This window comes from Podospora pseudoanserina, chromosome 6 (genome assembly GCF_035222485.1).
Source record: "Podospora pseudoanserina strain CBS 124.78 chromosome 6, whole genome shotgun sequence".
Classification (NCBI taxonomy): Eukaryota; Fungi; Ascomycota; class Sordariomycetes; order Sordariales; family Podosporaceae; genus Podospora; species Podospora pseudoanserina.
In genome coordinates this window covers 2,905,443-2,929,162 of record NC_085925.1, presented here as the reverse complement: position 1 = coordinate 2,929,162, position 23,720 = coordinate 2,905,443, and the positions used below count along the sequence as shown (strand labels likewise).

The following is a 23,720-nucleotide window of genomic DNA, read 5'->3' as shown; positions in this document are numbered from 1 at the left end:
AGTATTTCCAGCGTTCGACTGTGCCAGGGCTGTTAGATAGTTGTCCTGATCCCACCAACAGAATGATTTTTCGATTTGCTAGACTCACTTGTTCTTGGGTAGTAAAGCAAGTTAGTCCTCCTCAGTGCAAAGCCGTGAACCTCGCAGTAATAGGTCAGGGGCCGTTTGGTTCGCCTGTTAAGCCTTCTGGTATATCTCAGGGCGTATCTTTCGTAAATTGCTTCTGGACTGTCGTTGTCTTTGCGTTCTAAATAGTCTTTACCTAGCTTCTAGAGAGCTATCATTTTCATTAGTGCTGGTTGGTCATTATCATCCTGTTCCGCAACTGCATATGTACCTTTGCTAGCTGATGATTAGTTTGTGGCTTGAGGCTGTGTTGCTGTGACATGAGTGTCAAGTACGATAACGAGTATTAGGTGCCTGGAGAGAGAACCGCAAAATAGCTATTAAAGGATATGGTTGCATGGAATCTAAGGAACATAGAAGATGAAGGCAGGGGTCGTAGTGATACATAAGAGACATGCAGCCTCCCGAAGGGCCTCAGAAGACCTCCTGAGCGAGCTTACCCTGTGTTCCTATATAGAAAATGGTCACACCTTTACCTGGAAAACACGAATGGCCCCAGTGAGGCATGATCCAAACCTACAAACGTAAACACTAACCTGCCACTGTGATGTGATCACTCAGCTGATCAGTTGCAATCGGTGATAACACAACTGCTGCCTCTCTTTGTGGTAATCCCGACCGAGTGAGAAGACACCGCCGATCGGGCTATTGTCAAACATGGTCCAAATGCGAAGTTTGGATGCAAATCGGACTGGTCTGAGGTGTCAGTCTTGCACGCCGTATGAGTCTTCGGTCTTGGCTAGTGCGAGGCCTGCATGAGGTCATGCACTATGCAAGGGACAGGTGCATGCGGCCCCCGCTGCCTTATGGAGTTACGGGGGGCAAAAGAGGGGTGAGATAACGGTATGACAGGTCCTGAGATAAACGTTTAAGATGGGATCAAATTCCACTGTTGGAAAGTGAAAGACCAGGTGAACAGCAAACCGCTGAGGTTCAATGCCCCCGGACCCCGACAGCAGATGACTGACACTCCTGCCAGACAGCGCGGCAGACGACTGACATTTATTCCAACGAAATGGCCAGCCCTCGGGAATTGAGCAGCGCGGAGGAAGACAAGCTCCTAGACATCCAACTAAGCAGTGCAGAAGAAGACAACCTCCTCGACCTCCCCTCACCTGAAATCTTCTCCGAAACCCCCACGCATCAATCAAACAGCCCACTCACCATCGCAGACCTCAAGTAAACTCACCTTTTCCCAACAACCCTCAACAAGACCACATCACTAACCCTCTCTCTTGTCAGCCCAGGAACCCCCCTCCTCTCCGTCCAACTCTCCGCACCCCAAACCACTCCCCTCAAAACCAACTTCGCCATCACACTAAAAATCACCTACACCGGCCTCCTCCTCAACCCGGACAAAACCACAGCCCCAACCACCCGCCCCATCACCTTCCGCCCCTGGACAATAATAGGCTGGCACCAAACCGAGCCACAGCGCGAAGGGTTCTGGCTCTACCGCCACCGCCCAATCAACAACAACAACCACGATAACCCATGGGAGTTCACCGAAATGGACGACGGCACAATCTGCACCTTTGCCATCTACGACGACCCCGACATAGAAGTCCCCGTCTCCAAAGGCAACCACTTCACAAACTCCTTCATCAGCCTCCGCCCCGGCGAAACCTGGACCTGGGAGGAGACACTTCAGCAGAAATACTGGAGCTTGCTACCAGATGACGCAATCCCGGCCGACAGATTCAGGTTTTGTTTCAAGGGCGCCTACGTCGACTGGTGGGACTGGGGGGATCTGGAGGAGCACAAGCAGGCTGGGACGACGGTCTTGCTGCCGTGCTTTGAGGCGGCGAGGTCGATTGAAAGGGAGACGGACAAGAAGATGCCTGCTTTGGTTGTTCCTGGGGCGGAGGAGGGGGTTGAGTTTGTTATCGTCGATGGTTCTACACAGGAGGGTTCTGGGGGTCTGACTTCAGAGATTAGTGAAGGCATGGAAAGCCCCGTCAAGAGAATATGATAATGGACATTTCAACCTCGTATATCTCGGCAATCCCAGAACAAAACTCTCAAACTTGCACCCAACAATCTGAATTTTGGGTCAATTGAACAAGTGCACAGCGGGGCGCATGAAATCGCCTTGGTCGGTTGTTGAGGACCCAAGGTTAGGAAACCACCGTATGATTCCTTCACTGAAATCACCATCGATTTGAGTCCTCCACCGACAACACCTACACAAGTACCGGTATCTTGATGTCACGAAGATTAGGCAAAGCTCTCATATCTCCATTTCGCTCCCCGCACGGGGGCAAGAGTAAACAAGCGCCAGACATAATCACCGAGCACACATACGCCAGTGAACGCAACAGCGAAGAAATCAGCCAGGAGCAGCTCATCCCAAACTGGACACCTCTGAATGCCGAGATCTCAACATTACCGCCTCCAAATTCCGACCCAACCCATCCGACGATGACCCGCTGTTGCCCGGCATCCTCGGACACGATTTTGACCCGGCCACCTAGCTCAACAGGACCTCGGGTACCTCGACGAGATATATCGTCGACGCAACGACTGCTCTCTATGTCTTCTCATATTTGATGCCACCTACCGTGGTGGCCCCCGCATTTGGTCTCGATGGCTTTCTTGGAGGACGGGAAGGTGGGGAAGCTCGAGTGCCCTGTCAACTGCGATGGGTGTTGTACGGTAGAGCTCTGGGTACTCTAGGTCAGCTTGCCTCGTCGAACCGTCCGCTGACACGACGACTCGTCATCTCAACCCCTGAAAATACCTTTCCGACCTTTCACGTTCTGCCACTAGGCACTCCGGGTACTGCGGGGGACAGTCCAACCTTCACCGGACGGCAGATCCCACCCACCAATTTCGACATCGACACAATTAAAAGGGTGGCTCAATCTTTGCCTGGATCATCACAAGTGGACTTGTACTGAGCACAAAGCCCGCCGGTTTCGGAGTCTGCGCCTCGTCGACGTGGTCGATGAGTACATCGTGGAGTTCACTGAAACAGACGGTCTCGAGTACGCAACACTTAGCTATGTGTGGGGACAGCATGCTTTTCTCCATCTGTTATCAGACAACCGGGAGAGGGTGCTGTCCAAAGGGAGCCTTAGTTCCCAACACGGTGAAGTCCCCCAGACCATTCGAGACGCTATGTGGCTGACCCGCGAGCTGGGTATTCGTTACATTTGGATCGATTCTCTTTGATCATCCAATCGTCCTATGAAGACTGGTCCAAATATGTGACCCTGAGGGATAAGGTCTATTCCAGAGGGGTCGTCAACATTTGTGCCGCGGCTAGATTCGAAGTACGAGGTGGAATACCTGGCACAGCAGATACCCGACGCAGAGCTGCGCAGTTCACCGCGCTTTGCAATGGCATAGACCTGGTGGCCGCAACACCCGTCGAATCTCTCATTGAAAAGACGCCATGGAACACTCGGGCATGGGTTTTCCAACAACGTATGCTCTCCCGACGGTCTATTATACTTGTCAAAGACCGCATCTTCTTCCAGTGTCGTGGCGCTACTTGGTCAGAGGACATCCATGCCGAGTCTATCACGCCAGTTTGGACGCTCGATATGGCTGACGCTCCGCTGCAAACCTTTCGAGGGAATCCTGTCAGACAGTACGCCGAGTACGTGGAGCTTTAAGAGGATGCTTACCGGGATCCAAGATCGTCTCGCTGCATTTGCTGGTATCGCGGCATCACTGTCCCAACCCCTCCAGGCAGCATTGATCTTTGGACTTCCCAATTCCCTCTTCGACTAGGCTCTGTTGTGGGAAAACGCAAAGATGGGAGAAAGAATGACTGTACGTAAGCATGACAGGACTGATCTGCCGAGCTAGTCATAGTATGAGTAGGATGGTGCTGTGGTTTGGCGCATGTCGATAATCGCCGGTACTCTTATCAACCTGCACGAATAGCTGCGTCAGCAGACTTAGGTCGTGTAGTACATTGGTCGTTCTGAAGACTACCATATCGTCGATGATAACGTAGGGACTTTCAGCAATTTAGTCGACGGGTATGCTCCAGTCTAGTCGCCATCCGCTGGCCAGCAGAGGCATATCGTGAACAACCATTTAGCCTAGGAAAGATATGCACCTGGCGGACAAGGCAGCGACCTCTTTTGAAGATTGCGAGCACCACCATTGCTTAAAAAAGACACCGACAGGCCGACCGTCCCGAGTCGAAGTCCCGTGCCGCTGTCCTTGCACTTTTGGACGTACACAGCCCACTTCCAACTCTCCCCGCGCAACATGTCAACATCGACCTTTCAGTCCAAGCTCGGCCGCGGCCTACACCGTTCTGGTCTTCTAGACGCCCGAGGTGACTGGTGTGGAACAATGATTATCGAAGAAGACTGGTTCTCCCAGGTTGGGGCGGTGCTCGAGTTCGCTGCTATCTCGGAGGCGCAAGAGTTTTCGATGGAGGAACTCGACACATGGAACTACTATGTCTCGCAGGATAAGACATCTCTGGAGTGGTACCTATTCTATTCGATCCTGCTTGAGTGGGACGTTGACTCGGGTGTCTATCGGCGGAGGGGGTTAGCCAAGATCTATCAGGATGCTTTCAACCACGCCTCGTTCCCGCCCGGGTTGCAGTGGAAAGAAATTGCACTCGGTTGAAGTGCCGGGGGATCTGTAGGCTGGTGTTGGTGCTTGGCCGTCACCAGTCAACGTAAGTTACCATTGACTGCTTCCACACAGATGTCAGGGATAATATGACCTTTGGAAAGGGCGGAAACGTTTCGGTTTTAGCGGGTGTCGCAGCTGCTCATGAGGGACATACCTATGGATTTGTCGGGAAAAGGTTGGATGCTAAATAACAGAGCAAGAGCGACGCGGGCTATGCACTGATACACCTCGGGAGGCACCGAAACATCCCATTCATAGGCCGTTTCAAATGACAGGTTTTGTTGCCAGGTGTGCACGTTCTCCCTTGCCGTCCTGTCTGCTCCAAGTGCTGTGACCAAGCAGCTGATATTTCCCATGTCTCAACACCATCAAACGTCAAGGATGACATTTCACCATGTAGCATGGCAATCATATTCCAGCTTCGAGGTCATTCACCCACTGGAAAATGGAGCCTTGGAAAGTAAGGAAGTCTCCAACGCGGTGTATACGAGGTGCATTCACCACCCTCAAATCTCCATTCCAGACACCATAACATTCTCCAGGTAAAAGCACTAGCACAGTTTTCCCAATCCAGCTCCTTCCTCTGTCCTCAAACGACGCCATTTGGAAACACGCCGAAGAAGAAGTGCAAGGTTCTGTCAAAGCCTCCCTGCTATCCACACACGCTTCTGTAGCGTATCGTTAAAGGCCCATCACCTATCTTTCAGGGCTCTACCCCAACTCCGCACAGTAATCGCTATTATTCATTCACGACATGGTAGAGTATCGCGAGGCTAATCATCTACAACTTACTCCCTCCGTGTTGCTGCTTCTTCGCCAACGCTCTCAAATCCTTCCTCAAAATCTTCCCTGATGGACTCTTGGGAACAGCCGCCAAAAACACAACCCCTCCCCTCAACTTCTTATGACTAGAAACCTGCTTCGCAACCCACTCCTGGATCTCCTGCCCCGTAATCCCCTTTTGATCCCCCACAACCACATATGCCCTCGGCACCTCGGTCCCCTCCTTCTCATCATCCACCCCAATCACGGCCGCGTCCAAAATCTTGGGGTGGCTGATCAGCAGCGCCTCCAGCTCCGCAGGCGCGACTTGATTGCCCTTGTATTTGATGAGTTCCTATCGCTTGTCAGCACTCCATCCCACTTAATCTTCCATGATTTTCAGTGAAACAAACCTTCTTCCTATCCACCACATAAAACAAACCTCCCCTATAAACAGCCACATCCCCCGTCCTAAACCACCTCTCCCTCCCCACCCCCCCATCCGCAAACCCCTCCCTATTGGCCTCCTCATTCTCCCAATACCCCTTCGTAATCATCGGCCCCCTAACCCAAATCTCCCCCTCCTTTCCCACCTCCACATCCCTCCCCTCATCATCCACAATCCTCGCCTCTATCCCCGCAACCAAAGCAGAAACACTCCCACTCTCGTCATCCTCAAACTCGCTCCCCATATTCAAAACAGTAACACTCCCCGTCGTCTCCGACAAGCCCCAAGTCTGCACCAACCTCCCCTTCCCCAACCTGCCCCCTCCCAACTTTTTCTTCGCCGCGATTTGCAGCTCCCTCCCCATCGGCGCCGCCCCAGAAACAGCCTGCTCCACCGTGGCAAGCTGATCTGTCACCATCGGCGACTTTGCAATCAGCAAGAAAACCGGGGGGACAGAAAAGAAGTGCGTGACCTGATACTTCTTCATGTAAGTCAAAAACAAGGGGAAATCAAATCCCTTCATCCAGTACACCGTTCCCCCTAGGTAGAAAGGGTTGACAAAATAGCCTTGAATTCCCGCAATGTGCGCGGCAGGGAGGTGGGCAACTGTTCGGTACACCAGCGGCAAGTTCAAGCGGGTGTAAAAATCTCGGTTGGGGGAGAGGACCAGTGCTGCCTCGGCGACCATGTTGGTGTGGGATAGTTTACACGCTTTTGGGGGGCCGGTGGTGCCTGAAGAAAAAAGGAGGCAAATTATTGAGCTGTCGAGGACATGACGGGAGGTGATTTTAGCCCAGGAGAGGGAGCCAGATGAGGTGAGGGGGGTGGAAGAGGTGGTTGGGGTCAAGACGAGAGAGCCGCCGGGGAGGGAGGAGTAAACCACCACGTTGCGGGAGTCAAGACCGGTGAGTTTAGCAGCGGCTACGGCGGTGGCTTCGGTGTCGGCGTTGCAGAGGATGACTTTGACGCCTACTTGGCTGACCTGGGCGGCGAGTTCCTTGGGGGTTGAGCCGGGGTTGGAGGCGGAGAAGACGCCGCCGGCGGCGATGGTGGAGTAGAACAGAGAGGGGAGGAGGTAGTGTCCCGTGGAGATGGCGAGGACGACATCTTTGTTGGGGCCGTTGGCACCGATGCCGTACTCGTTTCGGAGGATGGAGGCTGTTGACTTGACGAGAGTGCGTAGCTGAGATTTGGTTATCTGGTTGTTGTCTGGATCTGCTGCGTCGGCGTGGAGGATGGAAGTTTTCTCGGCCAGGGTGTGTGGTGAATCTGTATCACTGTTAGCCTGTGTAGGTCGTATCAAGGCGGGTAGGCAAACCAAAGAGAAACGTCAAGAGGTCAAGCTCAGGGTGTACCGCGTTAGTAGCAGCCTTGTAGATGGTCCCATCCCTGGTTTTCTCGACGATGCTACCCATTGTGATGTTAGATTGATGGTGGAAGCTGTACAGATTGGTCTGTTCAAGACAGAGAGAGCATCTACGTCCGAGACGTCAATATATCCGAGAAGCGGGGCAGGTGTCAAATCGACACTATTCCCAGTTGGATTGCATTTTGCAGCCACAAAACCTGGGGTAACAGGGGACTCAGCGGGACGAGCCTCGGTTCATTGTCGGGGTCAGTCAAAGCTGATGCGGGGGATCGACGAGACGGCTCCAAGCTTTGACAACTTGGGGAAATGAACGACCTTGGCAGCTGAAGATGTGGTCCTGGTTAAATTTCAGGAACGGTTTGATGCTTCACGAGTGTACTGGGCCTGTGGATAATGTTGTTGAGCTATTGATGTTGGCATCTTACCTAGGTATGAGAGTACGGTGGTTGACTGAACAAAGAACAATGAAACCATTCTCCCACCTCTCTTGAAGCCTCCCACCCCTTCCTTCCTACGCCGAGACGCCGCTCCTTCCTCCTCGGTCACCTGTTCTAACCCCTCACATCACAGAACATAAGTATTTAAAAGAGACTACAATATAAGATCAAGGATTTGTAAGCCCCTCAGCCATTCTCTTATCTCTTCGTTACGCCCTTGAATATGCGTTTTAGGTTCATTAACTATCCTTATAAATCTTCCGGAGGCATATTTACTACCTTCAAAGGCCCTTAACTTCTTTCAAGGTCTATTAACTGTCTGTAAGAACCCACCGACTATCTTTTAAACCCTTTCCTTGGTTGTAGTCTCTATTTTATTGTCTATAACGTGGCCTTCCATCAACCCGAACACGCCCCATATCATTCGCATCACTCTCCCTGACACTGACATACCCCCCCGCTCCCCTATACTCAGTATCAACATATCAACATCCATCCCGTCCCCCAATCCTAACCCCCATCACCTCCGCCTCACTACTCCCCTCCTACACATCCCCAGTCCCCTCATCCCAAGCAAAAATCCCAAACCTCTTACAACTCCCCACCTCACCATCAACCACATCCCCCCACCCCAACCAAAACCTCATATCCTTCCCCAGCACCCTCTCCCATTCCCCTCCATTCCCAACCCACTGCGTCCCCGTCCACCCCCCCGACAGCGTCACGTTTGTCTCACCAGCCGGAACAAGCTGCACCGCCAAGTATTGCACCTGGATAATCCCATACTGATACTTGATCGCCTCTGCCACCTCCCCTATGTTATCCGGATCACCAAGATGCCCTACCGGAATGAGCCTAAAAGAAGAGGTCAGATACCGAAACAAGGGGTCCAACCTCAGCCCCTTTGTTACTGGCAGGATAGGGAGGTGAGCATAAAGACAATCCTCCGCGCTGCTGCTGTTGGTCTCGCTCCTCATGGTTGACTCCGTCGCCGATCCCTCCACTACCCGCGGCGGGTTATTCAGATCGAGCGCCAGATCGCCGCCAATAAACGTCACATTCACATCCACCACTTCAAACATAACGTTACACGCCAATAAGTTGACACGTCGAGGAAATCTTGCTCTACAATGGTTTTCGCGGACACAGTCTTCCCTAGATTACCATACGGCGCGACGCATCGTAGATGAAAGTCGATCGACGAGATCATCATAGCAACGAGGCCAAAGACAAGAACCGGAAGTGCGGTCCAGGTACAGATGATGTATGTGTCATCATCCCCTGCGTCCCCAAGCCCATGCTCGTCATTTGACTTTCGTAGCATCAGTTCGAGTGCTATTATTGATCCACCCAAGACTGAAAAGAGTGCTACTCGTGAGAAGGGGTGAATGGTGGCAGGACGAAGTAGCACTGCTGCCTTTTCATTGAAGCTCCGAGTCCTAAACTGCGGGTGGGAGGCGTGGCGAGTGTCCAAAATGACGAACCTCTCACAGCCTGATCCGGCACCGTCAATCACCACCGACTTGAACGATGTGTCGTGGAGACGACGCTCAAGTGCTTTGTTCCTTGCTGCCGCGGAGAATTTTAGTCTCTCAACCAAGTCCTGCCATCCCTGCAAGACTTGTTGGGTTGCAAGGCAGTATTCCTCCTTTAGGGAGAAGAAAAATGAGCACGGCGCACAGCGCAATGCAGGTCGCAGTCAAGCCAGTCATCCAATGTGCGGCCCATGCCCGAATAACCAGACGGTCGTCATTGATGGAGAGAGACGAAAAAGAGCTTATCGAGGCGGGCTCCAGAAGCAATAACTTGCCCAGCATGGCGCCAAATTGCCGATAGAACTCTGCTGCCGCTCGCTCAAGAACATGACCATCGTATAACTCGAGAGCTTTTTGGCTCTGATGGAGACCATGCCGATATGGTAGGAGGGTCCCCATCACCTTGTCCACGCTAATGTTACTGCCCCCAACCTCTATCACGTGTCCATGCCTTCTGTAGGCCAACTCGAGGGGGTTTGTCTCAAAGCTCTTCAGAAGAGTTGACAGGAAGTCCAGAGGCTTGATCGTACTCAAAGTTCTTTACGCTTCTGGTTTCCCCAGGTCGGCGGTCTCAATAATCTTGGTTCCATTTCGCACCAGACTGATGTTCTTGATGGCATAACGTGACCTACACAAGAATAGCGTTGACTTGTGCAGTTCGGACTGGAACGGACGGATCATGTCGCCCTTGTCCCAGCAGTCCGTGATGCTTTTTGGAAGGCTATCATCCCTGGTAAAGGTGAGATCGCCAAACATGACCAAGGCCTTCTTTCCTTCGTCGCCCGCCAGTCCCTCACACTGTGCTGAAGCGAATCTTGCGATCACCATATTGCAGCTGTTTTTGGTACCACATTCAGCGGTTCATGGGGCTGGATCCACAGACATGTGTACGATGTTGCAAGTATCTGACACAAGGGATATGTTCAGGATCAGAACAAAAACAAGGAGAAAGGCCAGAATGACAACAAGTCTGAGGTATCCGGGCTTCCATGGCAATGTTGTACCCGCTTGCGATGCATGTTCTAGCTTCTCGAACTCGTCATTCTTTGGAGCTTCGCCAACTGAGGATGTTTTGACCGATATAGAAGGGTGACGATATTGGTGGTTGTTGTCGTGTTTTCAGCATTAATGAGTTCATTGCAGGCGGTTATGACCATCAAAGGTGGATGATTGAGGTGAAGAGTTCACTTCAGCGGCACGTTCAAGAGAGAAGAAGCTGCTAAAGAACATGTCAAGGGCCTTGATTCCACCTTGCGCCTCACAAATTCCGAAGCTCTCGGATGATCGCTTCACCCATCCAGACGAACGCTGGGGGACCACAGGCAGCAGGCCATCCCCTGTAAATCGACAATGTAACTTCCCGTCGTCTTTGATTGGATCATCATGCGTCTTCCCCCTTGTCGGACTCGACATCTGCGTGTAGGACAAAACTTGAACCACTATGCACCTCGTAGAGAGCAGGCCTTGAAAAGATGTTTGTGCGTTTCGGAATAGTCGATAGGCCTTCAAGGAAAACTAAGAGATCATCAAAGATAGTCGGGTTGACTCAAAACGTAGTCGACAGGCCTTGAAAGGTAGCCGAGAGGCATATTGAACATGTTTGAATCACCGATATTTTGTCACAGTTCCTATTCCTCTGTCGACTGGGTGTTATGTCGCATACTGTGCTACACCAGTCCTTGGCGATCGGCCTTGGTACTGTAAAGTTTGATGCGGGGGATCCCCCTCTATCCAATGTTTGGTATCGCCACCAGCTGATTTTTAGGCCCTCGGGGATAATCAGACCGGGTTAAGCGCAGATCAACAATAAGCAAACGGACGGATCGTTGTCGACGGTGAGTTCAACATCCTAACAGAACTGGGATGACTTGGGTCGAACAGTGTCGTTCCTTACAGAAGGGATCTTTGAAAGGTCTGAGCTTCCAAAAAGTCAGCGCAGTTTCTTAGTACTTTCCGGTCGTTGACGTAAGGAAATCATAAATGACATAGTGCCTAGACTGCGCCACCTCGCTTGCACCTGGATATAGTGTCTTACCAGACATTGTAACACGGCCAAACACAGCTATTGGCCGAACATGGTAGAATACTGACACACAGCAACTGGACCGGATGAAGTGATGTTGATCTCTACTCGTCCAGGCTCAACCAAATGGTAAGGCCTGGGATCGGGCGACTCAAAGTTCAGCCGTTCCTTGATGAAATGAGCGCCTGGTTGGCTGCCCTAATTCATGAGATCGTGTGTAGGAAAAAGCCCAGCCTGTACTCTGTAGAATCGTGGGTGTCTTGGCCTCAAACACTTTCCACATCCAGTTCATAGTGAAGATCACAGTGACTTGAGTTGGTCCGTCTTACTCTTCTGTCTTGAATAGCTGGAAGATCATGAGATAGGAGGTGCTGGTGATCAGCAAGAAGAGACTCGTTATGTTGTAATCGTCCAGTTCAGTCGCAACATAGGCACTGCTTTGTGACAAGTTCTTGTGGCACTAAAAAAGTATAAAGAGAGGAGACTCTTCGACTTGGAATGGCTATTTTCTCATCATCATCAGCTTCAGTATTCAAAGAACCACAAACACACATCTTATCCATCCACCAAAATGCAATCCAAAGCTCTTATTCTGCTCCTGACCGGCCTTGTGGCTGCTGTTTCGGGTGCCGCGGCGCCAGCCAACGAAGTCGAAATCATTGAGGAGTCTACCGGACCTCTGAATGCTAGACAAGCAGACATCACCTGGCAGGCTACTGGAGGCTGCAAGACTGATTGGTATGTGCTCCTTTCTGTCGAGTGGTATATCAGGCAGATCCAAAATGCTAACCACATAACAGGGCCAACCGTTGCAATGCTGCCTGCCGCGGTGAGGCTTCGCAGCGATCTTACTCCTGCACCAGCATCAAGTCCCGTATCTGGCGTCAAAGCTGCGTCTTTGGCTGGAGCGTCTGCGATTGCACCTGTGTCCGCTAGAGCCAAGCCCTTTCGGATGTCCAACTTGGGCTAGGAGGAAGTGGAGGTTCGGTTGAGTGAAAAGCAAGGTTCCAGTTTGTCGGGTTTAGGGTTATTAGTCTAAGGACACTCCTTTGTCAGCTGAGTCTTCTCGAATTGTTTTCTTGGATGGTAACCGGTACCTTGAGGGTCGATTGGCAGATGCACACATGGAAGAGCAATACAACCACCTCACTCTTTTGCATAGCTCCCCTGTGATTTTGGTTCGCCAGTTGGCTGGTCCGTGTTGCGCAAAGATTTGCCAGGCCATGGTCGAAAAATGCTGTAAATGGTTGCTGCCTGAATGAATGAGTTCCATGTGTGAACCCTGAAAGTGAAGACCGCCCACTGGCTCTCTGGTGCACACTGTTCGGGTGGAAGGGGCACCTGAGCACTCCTGCCCCTCCTGTTGCCGACCTTTGTTCTTTTCTTCCGGCCCCACACCTCGTCTCAAAGCCTGTCATGAAGAGGCTTGAGTTAGGTCCTCTATGGATTGAAAGTTTGAAAAGGGTCAGTGAGGTTGTTTATGCACTCTGCTTACCACCATCATATTAGACAATGACTTCCCCATAAGTCGGCGACGAACATGAATCGCACCAAATTCCATTTCCGTATTTTGTACCTGAGCAGCCCTCCGCTTGACCTGAGCAGTGATTGAGCCCAGGCTGAGCAGGTGGTACTTCGAGTTCAAAAGTCCGGCCAACCACGCGTCCATTTCTTTGCCTACCTTCATTTCGCCCACCAGCCCACACCATGACGGCTTCGTCACACCGTCACCAGTCGTCTTTAGAGGACATAATCCACTTTTGCGAAGCCGATCCCATTTTCGAAAATAGCCATCAACGCGCCCAGGCTGTCAGCAAGTTCCGCGGCATCGTTGCATACTTCGAAACCACCGAGCAACGGCTAGCTTCTTCCAAATTTGTCGACGGATACAATCGCCCAGCCCTCATTCGCCTTACGTTCGAATATGTGCGCTCGCCGAAGTCACAGGACAAGTCTCTCAAAGTTTTTTCCAATCGCTCGGCCTCGGAATGGTCGACGACTACGATAGCATCGACCTTGGTAACGACAGCAGGGTCGCCAGTTTTCGCGAGCTGCTGTTCGGTTTTGCCGAGCACATCATTATTCACCACTTCTTCCTCCCATGTATGTTACCAGTCTTTGAGACCTCTAACTCCCTTTTTCTTTTCATTAACAGCTAGTTTTAAACAGTACGGGCCGCCACAGGCAAAACACCTCAGCCATCACCTACCTACCATATCGCGGTCCAGCAAGTCCACAGCCAAGATGAGCAGCAGCGTGTGCAAGATTTTGTGAAAACTCCTGAGCGTCTAGGGGCCTTGCGGGGCTACTGCCTTACCCGCGACCGCCACCGCTGCGTCATCACCCGTGCCTTCGATCAAGACGAACTGATGAAGCGGCTAGACCAACCTGCCAAAGACGATGAGGGAAATATACTTGATTATCTGGACAATTATGACACCCTCGAGGTAGCACACATTCCCCCCTTTAATTTAATGAAGGCGGAAGAAGGCAGTGAACTGGTTTGTAGCCTCTTTATATCTCTGTATAGTTGACACTGGCATAAAAAAGAGCGAGCCCAAGAAGGCTACCATTGCCATTCTTAATATGTTTGATGTTGGTATAATCCATCTTATCGAAGGCGTCGATATTGACCGGCCACATAACGCTATTACTCTTGCCCCCAAAATGCATAAACTGTTCGGGAATTTCGACATCTTCTTCGAACATGCAGCAGATGATACTCCACATACTCATCAAGTCAAAGCATTTCGCCCCTTATTGGCGGCTACCCTCCAATTCCCTGTTCGCAGCACGTTCTTCTTACACCCATCTATCGACCCCCCTTCGGAACGACTTCTTAAATTTCACTCTGCTGTCGGTCATGTACTTCACCTTTCAAGCGTTGGCGAGTATATCAATGTTATTCTTAAAGACATGGAGGCTGGGGTAGTGCGGGAGAACGGGTCGAAGCAGCTAGGCGCCCTGGTAAACGCCGCCTTGCTGATAAGAGGGTAGGGCACCAGGTAATAGTGGGGGTTCTGATGACGATCAGGAGACATTACGGGGGATTTGGATGCTGCTGAGGTTCTGGGGAAAAAAGAGGAGGCCTGCTTTTGATTCCGATATCGACAACTGAGTTCTGGTAGGTATGAAGCGTTGTATTACCTCCTGTCAATATTGCTATCTTGACGGGCCAAAAATGCATCATGATATTCATTGTACTTCGTGAGAGAAGGGAGAGAGAGAGTGTTTTGCGCGCGCCGTAGTTCTGTTGTTACAAAACTTTAATGTCCACCACAACCCACTGGCTCTTTTTGGCGCCAGTGAGGATGCCCGGCGCGGTTGAGGCGGTCGTGTGCTGTATATTTATGAACCACTCTGCTTCTCATGATATTTTCGCTCTGTTGGCAGCATCATTCGACTGTAAACGCACTGCTATGATGCTTAACGAGTTTATTGGCTCCGGACAAGGCGAGAGACGTGCTTGTAGGCGTGCTAGTGGTAGGGGGCTGTTGTGACTGATGAAATGGACGCCAGGCTATGTAAAGCTGGTTTTGGAAATTGGATTCAGATTTTACTGCCAGTATTTGAACCCTTCAATATCTAAAACAAAGGTAGGTCTTCGAAATCCTTCCAGCAGCTGGTTGACCAGTGGCTCGATGCATTACTGTAATCCCCGTTGAGAACTGTGGTTGCGAGTCAACTTATACCCGGGTTCAGCCACAATCCTCCTTCGGTAACGGTTCTATTGTCACTAAAGCGGCGCCACCTTCTAGCCTCGAGTCCTGGCTACTTGGTCATTCGATCACTACTGAGAAATGTTCGTTTGGTCACCATACTGGTAACGTCAACTCGCCACATAGACATCAAACCATCACAATTAATTCTTCTCAGCCATATCTGTTCACTGCAATGATGCCGCAACCCTCAAAGTCGACTAGTATATCTGTCCGTAACAGGTTTAGTCTTTTCTGCGCTTTTATCGCGTGTATAACCATAATCTGGAGTTTATTATGGTAGGGATCTTCATTAAAAGGGTGTTGTCCCGTAAGGTCAGTCACTTGGACAAGATAGTTTAGCTTTGTTATTGACCGTTATTTTTCTTCACGAGTCCTAATGTTGCCTACTCTTCTGCGCGATACGGCTAAATCATATCATCCTTTATACCGCGGTCGGAAGGATCGAGACCTAGTATGGCTATTTAGACCAATTAGATAGATAAGAAAACACTGGTTTTCTCCTCTGCCGAGCTACGCGTAGTAACCAGGTACCAGCAAATAACCTCCAGCTCTATACTAATTCTCATTTGATTCATAGCCACCTATTTCATAGTTCCCTTGAATCCGTATATCTGAGTTTCCGCTCCAAGACATTGCATTATTGAAACCACACGTGTCATCACAATAACGCACTTGAATCAGCTCCCTTCCCTCGCTACCGCTCTGCTGACCCATTCTAACTAGTAGCGTAGTAAATCTTTTCTAATGATGATACTTAGATGACGACATAGGTTGAAATACTGCACGTCATACTTAGTATAAAAGTGGGATCAGCAGGTCATTACTATATCAGGAGCGAATGTCTAGAAGATGCTAGAATTCATACCTAAGTATATATTTACACATTCTCCCAGACCCTATTAGTGGCATGCTATAATTAAAAAAAATATGAGGGAAACAGGAAGGAGAAAAGGAAAAAAGTGCAGATATGACGTGGGAAACGAATGTGCTGTTTTATGGCTTTGGCTGTAATAGTTACACCATCGCTTCCTCCCAGTTCTCAGCAGCTAAGTGTAGTAGCGGCTGTCTGTCTCCATCGCTACGGTAGTGGCGCCATTCTGTAACAGTAGCTTCACCGCTTCCTTCCCTTCATGTTGACTACCACTTAAAGGTATATGTGTAAGATTAACCCCTATAAAACCACAGTCCGAAGCGTGCCAGTATAGATGCTTCTCGAAGCTCTTCTGTAGTAAAGCGTTGCAAAAGGATTTGACATATGGGCTGAGGACGTTTAACGATAACTCTGCTTGATTTAGAAGCGCGTCGATTGCTCTCAGCCGCACCTCCGCGTCCCGATCCTCGAGCCTTGCTGCGATGCCCTGCAGTATCTCCTCCGGAAGGTCGGCTCGCCCTTGAAGCGCCTCGATTGCTGCCTCCCGCACGTACATGACCTGATCCTCGAGCATTGCTGCGATGCCCTGCAGCACCTGCTCCGGAAGGTCGGCTCGTCCTTGAAGCACCTTGATTGCTGCTCGCCGCACGTACGCGTCCTGATCCTTGAGCCTTGCTGCGATGCCCTGCAGTATCTCCTCCGGAAGGTCGGCTCGCCCTTCAAGCGCGTCGATTGCTGCCACCCGCACGTCCGTGTCCTGAGCCTCGAGCCTTGCTGCGATGCCCTGCAGCACCTCCTCCGGAAGGTCGGCTCGCTCTTGAAGCACCTCGATTGCTCCCAGCCGCACTAACGCGGCCTGATCCTCGAGCCTTGCTGCGATGCCCTGCAGTATCTCCTCCGGAAGGTCGGCTCGCCCTTGAAGCGCCTCGATTGCTGCCTCCCGCACGTACATGACCTGATCCTCGAGCATTGCTGCGATGCCCTGCAGCACCTGCTCCGGAAGGTCGGCTCGTCCTTGAAGCACCTTGATTGCTGCTCGCCGCACGTACGCGGCCTGATCCTCGAGCCTTGCTGCGATGCCCTGCAGTATCTCCTCCGGAAGGTCGGCTCGCCCTTGAAGCGCGTTGATTGCTGCTCGCCGTACGTACGCGTCCTGATCCTCGAGCCTTGCTGCGATGCCCTGCAGTATCTCCTCCGGAAGGTCGGCTCGCCCTGGAAGCGCGTTGATTGCTGCTCGCCGTACGTACGCGTCCTGATCCTCGAGCCTTGCTGCGATGCCCTGCAGCATCTCCTGCGGTAAGCCATTATGCTGATGACTTAGGAGACCCAAGACAGCAATACATAGGCGTTTAGAAGCGCAGTCGTTCAGCCAGGGAGATGCAACGTTTATAATACTGAATGGAACTGCTGTTCGTCTGGATAGCGAGTCCAGAAAAATCGGCCTTGCACCTTCAGATGCTTGCTTTAATGTACTGACCAGAACCTGCTCTGGACACTCCATTTCGCGGGCTAAGATGGAACTCCCCATAAAGTCGCATTCAAACAGCAGCCACTGTTCTAGTTGGTTTTCTAGCCTCGCTCGAAGTCCTGTGAAATTCGACTCCTTCCGCTCGACTTCGCTTAGGCAGTGCATGACTAGGCGCTGATGCGTAGGACCCAGGAGGTCGCGTGGCTCCTTCTCAATCGTCTGGAAGAAGCTAAGTGCCTCTCCGTCAGCATCAAGCAGGCCGGCGACAAAGCGCCAGAAGATATCGTAGCGAGGATCGTATTTATGCTCCTGAAGGAAAGTAGCAGGTTCGATATAATTACGATTCCCACCGCTAAGTTGCAGACAATTGAGTTGTTGTTTAGCTTTCCACTGTCGAATGAAATACCGTGCTGCAAAATACTCTTGAAAGGTGAGGTGTATGAAGTGGTAATTTCGATCGCGGTCCTTTGATGAGGGGTCTGAGGTTCGCACAAAAGAAAGATGTCCGAGCATCTCATCAAGGAAGAAGTTCGTCCCAGTGGGATTATACTGCTCGGAAATAGCGTCGCGATGTCTTGGCTCAAAGTCGATAACATCGCTATGCATACCAGTAAATGCGAGAATCTCAAGAAGTTGAACCTCATCTTCGGCAGAGTTGCTGATCTCGGGCCGGCGAACGTGGCGTATTTCACGCTGCGTTCGCTTCTCCAGTCTCACAATATCCTTCTTCCACAGATTTTCCTCGATGGCTTTGTACATCGCGGTCATAGTCCCCGGCATAGTTTTATCCTCGAAACTATTCCAAGTATAGCAGAGAGCATCCAGCTGAACAGGGATTCGTACAAGACCCTGGACTAGCTGATGCCTTTGGAAGTACGATTCAATATCTTCGATCGTTTTCGCATCAATAAATGTAGCTCGAAGGTACTCGACCACTTGAGCCGGGTAGAATCCAACGGTTTCCAGTTTAAGGTCTGGGGAATGGACTCCCCTAGGGAGTGAGACGTGCGGTCGGGATGTAATAATAACGCTAGGTTGGTTTAACAGGTGTTTAAGCAAAGGGGATTTCGGGTGATTATCGTCCAAGAGTTGAGATATCTCGTCAAGACCGTCAAGGATAAACAGAGTCTTTTGGCCATTACTGTCAACCGCACGGAAAAGTTCTTTAGCAAGAATGCTATAGTTTAGGTGTTGGTCAAAATACTCATAACAAAACAATCCCTCGAGGTTATATAGCGGAGATGACCATCCTTTCAGCCTCCGTAGAGGCACCCAAAGTATGCGGTCGAACAACTCGTTCCACTTTCGAAACTCTCCAGAACGACGGGTAAATTCATGAACCATCTTCTTACACAGGGTAGTCTTCCCGACCCCGGCGCGTCCATGGATTAAGATTCTTCTTGGGTTTGTCGTTTGGCCTTCGGAGTCTTTGCGCGGATCGAAGAGAGACGACAATTCCACTTGAATATTCTTTTCCGGCGTCTCAACCTTCAGCCGAGCGGTGAGTGAAAAGGGGGATTTGTGAGGTGCTGCGTCCGTTTTCGATCCTTTCTCTGGGTTTTCTCTAGGCTCCCCGATAATGGCAAGATTGATGTAGCAGCGATCCATGGACAACGTATCGCCCGAAAGTCGCTCAATCTTCAGTTTCTCCTGGGTATAGTGTCTTTTGAGAATCCAACCGTCTGCTTGCTCGAGTGGACTTCCTTCACGAATCGTCTTGAGCATTACCTCGATCTTGCGGGACACATGGCCGAAATCATCACTCTCCGTGCAGTCCTTCTTGCACTCATTTGTGCAGTTGCTGTGGGCGAATTTGTTCATCATGACGTGGGGTCGATCAAGCCGCTGCGTCTTAAAATCCGATAGGGTTGCCGAGTACTTATTGACCAGCTAGTAAGCATTAGTAAGGCAGCTAGACTAGTCAATGTTTTGATACGTACCAGCTGTGGTTGGCAAGACAAGAACACAGGTAACCAAAGGAGGAAAAAGACGAGTAGCCAAGGTGAAAACAAATCAAGCAGCCAAGCTGATGTCAGAGCTACTAGCCACGCCAGTAAGATCCATGTCGACACCATCCAAGCCAGATGAAACTTCCGGAGAAGAACGGTATTCCTCGCTTCCCAGAACACGACTACTTGGTAGTTGTGATTCTTCGTTAGCGTTATAAACCCTTTCGTAAGTTCGTCAAGGTCGGGGGTCGCGCCCAGTGTGTAATCAATCAGTGCAGTCACTGTTTGATCTTGCAGGGCGGCCAGGGCTTTCAATAGGAGGCCAGGCATGTTTTTGAACGCAGTGCCTCGGAAAGGTGTAGCCAAAAACACGACGCCTCGTGTTGTCCTTGTGAGAGAAGGCGAATCGGCGTTGTCCTTGGTGTGCTGATTATCAATCTCGAGAGCCTTCATCAAGATAATACCACCAAGACACGATGCGATGAAGAGAATGGGCCTTGTGGTATTTGCCTTTAGGTGCTGTATGCTGTCGCGCAAAGACTGGGCAGACTCGTGGAGCGTCGTGGGAACTGACGACTGCTGGCGTAGGTCGGCAGGCCAGTCGCATGTGAAGATGCGAGCTGCTCCCACTCGGCTGGGGAGCATTCGCCGGTCGGCCAGCCAGTTAACGGTATTGTTGGGACTGTTGGGGTCTACCCATACCCACGTGTCCGGCGACTTTGTGTCAAGGCCATGAATGGCAATGATGTCGATGTCGGTGTTTGCCTCGTTCTTGTCGGGGTTGACTTGACGGAGGCTGACGCCTGACCGAGCGGACCGTGTGGAATCTGAAGTGGGATTCACCGAAGACATTGCCCGCGTGGAACGCGTAAGCGGGAAACGGAACCAAAGACAAGCGGCAGTTGCGCCGACCAGGAGACAAAGGACAGTTGTCCATCCGGGCAGAGAGGTGCCCTGGCTGAGGTTGACGGAAATCATTGTCGAGGCAGAGGCAGAGGCAGGCTGAGGGGCCTGTACGGACAAGACCCCGCGCCGCGGATGCTGTGCTTCGGTGAATGTTGGCAGGACTGCTCCCAAGCGGAGGTTCTCCTTTGCCGGTGTGTATGGTGGAGTAAGTCAAGAGCGTTTAATACCGATCGCTTCTGGGGGACAAAGTCCAAATGCCTGGTGTTAGAAGCTGAACTGTTGGCGATTCTCGCTCAACCCGCATTGGGTAGCACGTTCGAAACCCAGGGAGCGTCCACGTCCAATCATTTCGATCCGCGGGGCCAGACGCCAATGGCGGTTGCGGCCAACGCTGTCTCGCCCAAAGTAGTCGCGACGCAATTGGATATCTGCTCAGAGCCCAACCAAACGGCAGACCATCAAACACCGTCTATCGCCTTTACAAGTGATGAACGCGCGTCTCGAGAAGCTCCCAATTGTGTCAAGATAACGCGTGAGACGTGGAAACTGTGGAGGCACGATATAGTAATAGAGCTGAGCTTCCCCTGGAGTTATGGCCGGCGAGTTTAGCTAACAGCGTGCGCGCAGTACCCTCCGTGAGTCCGGCTGCTAAAGGCAGACAGACGCGCCGACCCGTCCGACCCGACGACTAGCTAGCTCCCGTCGCTCCCGCCCGCATCCCACATGGTTCCACCAGACTACTTGCTCTGGCCGGTGCGTTAGCAGCCCTACTGGCCTTCAAGCGTTTATACCCTCTGACGATATGCGTATATAGCTCGAATCTGAGGTGCTCGGGAAGAAGGAGAAAGAGAAGCCCGCTACGGATATATTACCGGCTACCTACCACTACCACGAGGCCGCCGGAAGGCGGGCGGTCGGTAACCCGGCGAAGGACATATCGGCCTTCTTACGGAGGGAGCTTTCTCTCGGAGACCTAGCTGATATGATGCAACACCTATGGTTTGCCGGCGCAAAGCGTCCCCCCATGCCGCTGCACTCTCATGTCGCTATAGGTCGGGAGATTACTATCACCGACCGGATGGACCTGCACCTCCTCTGGGATAACAAGGGGAAGCTCTTGATTAAGCCCGTCCCACGCTTTCTCCTCGATCCAGCTTTTTGCAGCACCAACCTACAATGCCCGGATGCCTGCGCCTGCCACGACCCTCCGGCGAATACGTGCCGGGGAATCCCACGGAGAGTCGCCCTCGGCTTTCTCTACACGTACGTCTGTCTCGTATCGTCGGAGAGCGACTTCTATATCGCCAACGAAAAGCACCTCTTGCCTTACAGGGAAGACGACAAGCCACTAGAATGGGCAGATTGGAAGATCCTGGCCAGAGAGCTCCTCCAAATGTATGAGCGCGAACTAGATGTTGTCCACCCTCGCTTCCTGCGTGCCGAGCTCCGTCTCTCCCGTATCAATATCATCCACCGCTTAACCAGCCTCCCACTGTTCAACCCCTACCTCCGCGGTCGGCACAACTACAGTAGCTTCTTCCGCGATAACCTCACCTGGATAACTACTGCCACCGTCTTCATCGCCCTGGTGCTGACCGCGATGCAGGTCGGCCTCGCCACGGAACGGCTTAAGGAAAATGCCGCCTTCCAGCAGGTTTCGTACGGCTTTACCGTCTTCGCTATCTTAGGTCCTTTGTGCGCGTTCGGCTTGGTGGTCCTAGACGCGCTATTCCATCTCGTCAAGGACCTGCCGTTGCTTCTCAGAGGACGGCGCAGACGCACGGCGCCCAACCGCACTATATCTGGTGCTGAGCCGCAGGCTTCCGCCTAGACTAGATATTCTAGCCCGGGTACCAGTTGATGGCGCTGCTTCTTGACTAGCGAGGTAATGTCACAAGCCACAGTTCTGCGGGGCTCGGGACGGTGAGTGACTAATCAGAGGGATCAAAACAACGGACTAATGAGGAATGGATCATTAGATTATAGAGATAATCCAACGATCCAGGAAATGGATTATGGGATTATTGCAATGATCCAGCGATCTGGATATAGGATTATGGAGGCTTGGCAATGATCCGGGAAGACTAAGGTCCATATATACGGAGGAACTAGATAGCTTGTAGATAGTTCCGCAGTATGCAATCACAGCTTGTATTCACGGTATCCTTGTGTTTATATTGAGATATCTTATTATGCACTGTTTAACTGCACCGAACTAATTGTCAGAAGTAGCCTTCGACCGAGTATCCCTTTCAGAGGTTCTGTACAGGGGTTCGTCCAATGGAAGAAGTCCACCAAGAGAAAGGAAAGCGCCAAGCTCGAAAGAACCGCATCTAGCACGATTCCCTTTTCTGCCTATCCAGACCGCCGAGAGGTTGAACCAATAATACGTCTGCCCATGTTGCCTGTGGCTTATTTGCTCGCTTTACTTCCCAATGACTGGTCCAGGACTTACAGTTTACTGTGCTGTTGGTCGTGGCCAAGGCCTGTTGGTGGTTACGTGTGATATCAACTGTGACGAACTGCTATCGAGAACCTCTGAAAGGGATACACAGCTGAAAATAGCTTCTAGATGGGTGGTTCGGCGCAGCCAAAAGGTGCACAATAATAGACTTGTCTCAATGTAATCACAATGCCTGATTAACACTTGTACAGTATTTGTATTGCATATTGCGGAACTATCTATGAGCTATCTAGTTCCTCCGTATATATAGACCATGCCAAGCCCTGATCATGGATCATTCTTAATGATCAGTGATCCTGATTATTGATCATTCCTCCAGGTCCACGATCAATCTCTTACTGGTTGGTTCCTGACTCTCAATGATTGGACGAGGCTTCCTGCGCTCCATTCCCAGTGTCAGGTCGTGACATTATCCCTCTCAGAGGTTCTGATCAAGGGTTCGTCACACTCCTTGACACCCTCATGTTGCAACGGATGATGATTCAAAAGAAGAAGAGAATCAACGAGGGACATCGTCTTAAGAATCCGGAAGCGTGGTTGCATTCACAATCGCCTGCAGACTTGTTGTGTATTGCCATTAGAAGCTATTTATGGCTTCGATAGAGGCAGCGATTCCCCATGCCTTGTTGCCTAAGTCAAACGTAGAAGCTGTTTCTGACTCCGGGAAAGGCAGACCATCGCTGCCTACACAGGCAAAATGAAACAAGCCGTTTCTGTGCTTTTGCAGAGGCTGGGATTTCATATCATAATCCTAACGCTGCCTTAGGCTAAATGATTTGTATATAAAAGCTGTTTCTAACTCTACAAAGGCAGCAGATCCTCGTCATAATACCTGTCAAACCGAATAGCTGCACTCCAGAAATGGCTCTTGGAGCCAAACAGATCCACCAGAAAGGGAGCATTCGATATGTTAGTTAGCGGCTCCGTTAGGCAGGTATGTATGACTAGCGTGAAAATATGAGCTTCCATGCAGTACTCGATCAAGTTAAGAACAATCCAAGTTTTCGGTGATCCCGGATACAGGAACGATAT

The 23,720-nt window shown here is 51.1% G+C and overlaps 5 protein-coding genes across 5 annotated transcripts; 3 read left to right on the top strand and 2 right to left on the bottom strand.

Annotated features, from left to right (window-relative positions):
• Positions 1 to 1,013: 1,013 nt before the first annotated feature.
• QC764_607370 (uncharacterized protein) lies at positions 1,014 to 2,098 on the top strand (the record flags this gene model as incomplete). The annotated part of the gene is made up of 2 exons (XM_062949238.1): positions 1,014 to 1,305; positions 1,369 to 2,098. The coding sequence occupies exons 1-2, from the start codon at positions 1,142 to 1,144 to the stop codon at positions 2,096 to 2,098; spliced, it is 894 nt and encodes a 297-aa protein (XP_062797902.1). The 5' UTR covers positions 1,014 to 1,141.
• Positions 2,099 to 5,502: 3,404 nt separating this feature from the next.
• On the bottom strand, positions 5,503 to 7,753 carry QC764_607360 (uncharacterized protein). The gene is made up of 3 exons (XM_062949237.1): positions 7,263 to 7,753; positions 5,910 to 7,213; positions 5,503 to 5,851 (listed from the first exon to the last, which is right to left on the bottom strand). Exons 1-3 carry the CDS (start codon positions 7,357 to 7,359, stop codon positions 5,516 to 5,518), a joined length of 1,737 nt encoding a protein of 578 aa, XP_062797901.1. The 5' UTR covers positions 7,360 to 7,753; the 3' UTR covers positions 5,503 to 5,515.
• A 4,044-nt stretch (positions 7,754 to 11,797) lies between these two features.
• On the top strand, positions 11,798 to 12,545 carry QC764_607280 (uncharacterized protein). Its single transcript, XM_062949231.1, has 2 exons — positions 11,798 to 12,046; positions 12,109 to 12,545. The coding sequence occupies exons 1-2, from the start codon at positions 11,880 to 11,882 to the stop codon at positions 12,242 to 12,244; spliced, it is 303 nt and encodes a 100-aa protein (XP_062797900.1). The 5' UTR covers positions 11,798 to 11,879; the 3' UTR covers positions 12,245 to 12,545.
• Positions 12,546 to 16,076: 3,531 nt separating this feature from the next.
• QC764_0096940 (uncharacterized protein) lies at positions 16,077 to 20,866 on the bottom strand (the record flags this gene model as incomplete). The annotated part of the gene is made up of 2 exons (XM_062941003.1): positions 19,310 to 20,866; positions 16,077 to 19,259 (listed from the first exon to the last, which is right to left on the bottom strand). The coding sequence occupies exons 1-2, from the start codon at positions 20,294 to 20,296 to the stop codon at positions 16,077 to 16,079; spliced, it is 4,170 nt and encodes a 1,389-aa protein (XP_062797899.1). The 5' UTR covers positions 20,297 to 20,866.
• On the top strand, positions 20,513 to 22,384 carry QC764_607260 (uncharacterized protein). Its single transcript, XM_062949230.1, has 3 exons — positions 20,513 to 20,788; positions 20,852 to 20,977; positions 21,039 to 22,384. Exons 2-3 carry the CDS (start codon positions 20,948 to 20,950, stop codon positions 22,053 to 22,055), a joined length of 1,047 nt encoding a protein of 348 aa, XP_062797898.1. The 5' UTR covers positions 20,513 to 20,788; positions 20,852 to 20,947; the 3' UTR covers positions 22,056 to 22,384.
• The last annotated feature ends 1,336 nt before the right edge of the window (positions 22,385 to 23,720 follow it).

Bases quoted from the DNA above. Each gene is read 5' to 3' on its own strand.
- QC764_607360 (XM_062949237.1), bottom strand. From the start codon at position 7,359: ATGGGTAGCATCGTCGAGAAAACCAGGGATGGGACCATCTACAAGGCT. The intron at 7,214-7,262 runs GTTTGCCTACCC...ACAGTGATACAG, and splicing joins CCTCTTGACGTTTCTCTTTG to ATTCACCACACACCCTGGCC. The intron at 5,852-5,909 runs GTTTGTTTCACT...GACAAGCGATAG, and splicing joins ATGTGGTGGATAGGAAGAAG to GAACTCATCAAATACAAGGG.
- QC764_607280 (XM_062949231.1), top strand. From the start codon at position 11,880: ATGCAATCCAAAGCTCTTATTCTGCTCCTGACCGGCCTTGTGGCTGCT. The intron at 12,047-12,108 runs GTATGTGCTCCT...ACCACATAACAG, and splicing joins GGAGGCTGCAAGACTGATTG to GGCCAACCGTTGCAATGCTG.
- QC764_607260 (XM_062949230.1), top strand. From the start codon at position 20,948: ATGGTTCCACCAGACTACTTGCTCTGGCCG. The intron at 20,978-21,038 runs GTGCGTTAGCAG...ATGCGTATATAG, and splicing joins CAGACTACTTGCTCTGGCCG to CTCGAATCTGAGGTGCTCGG.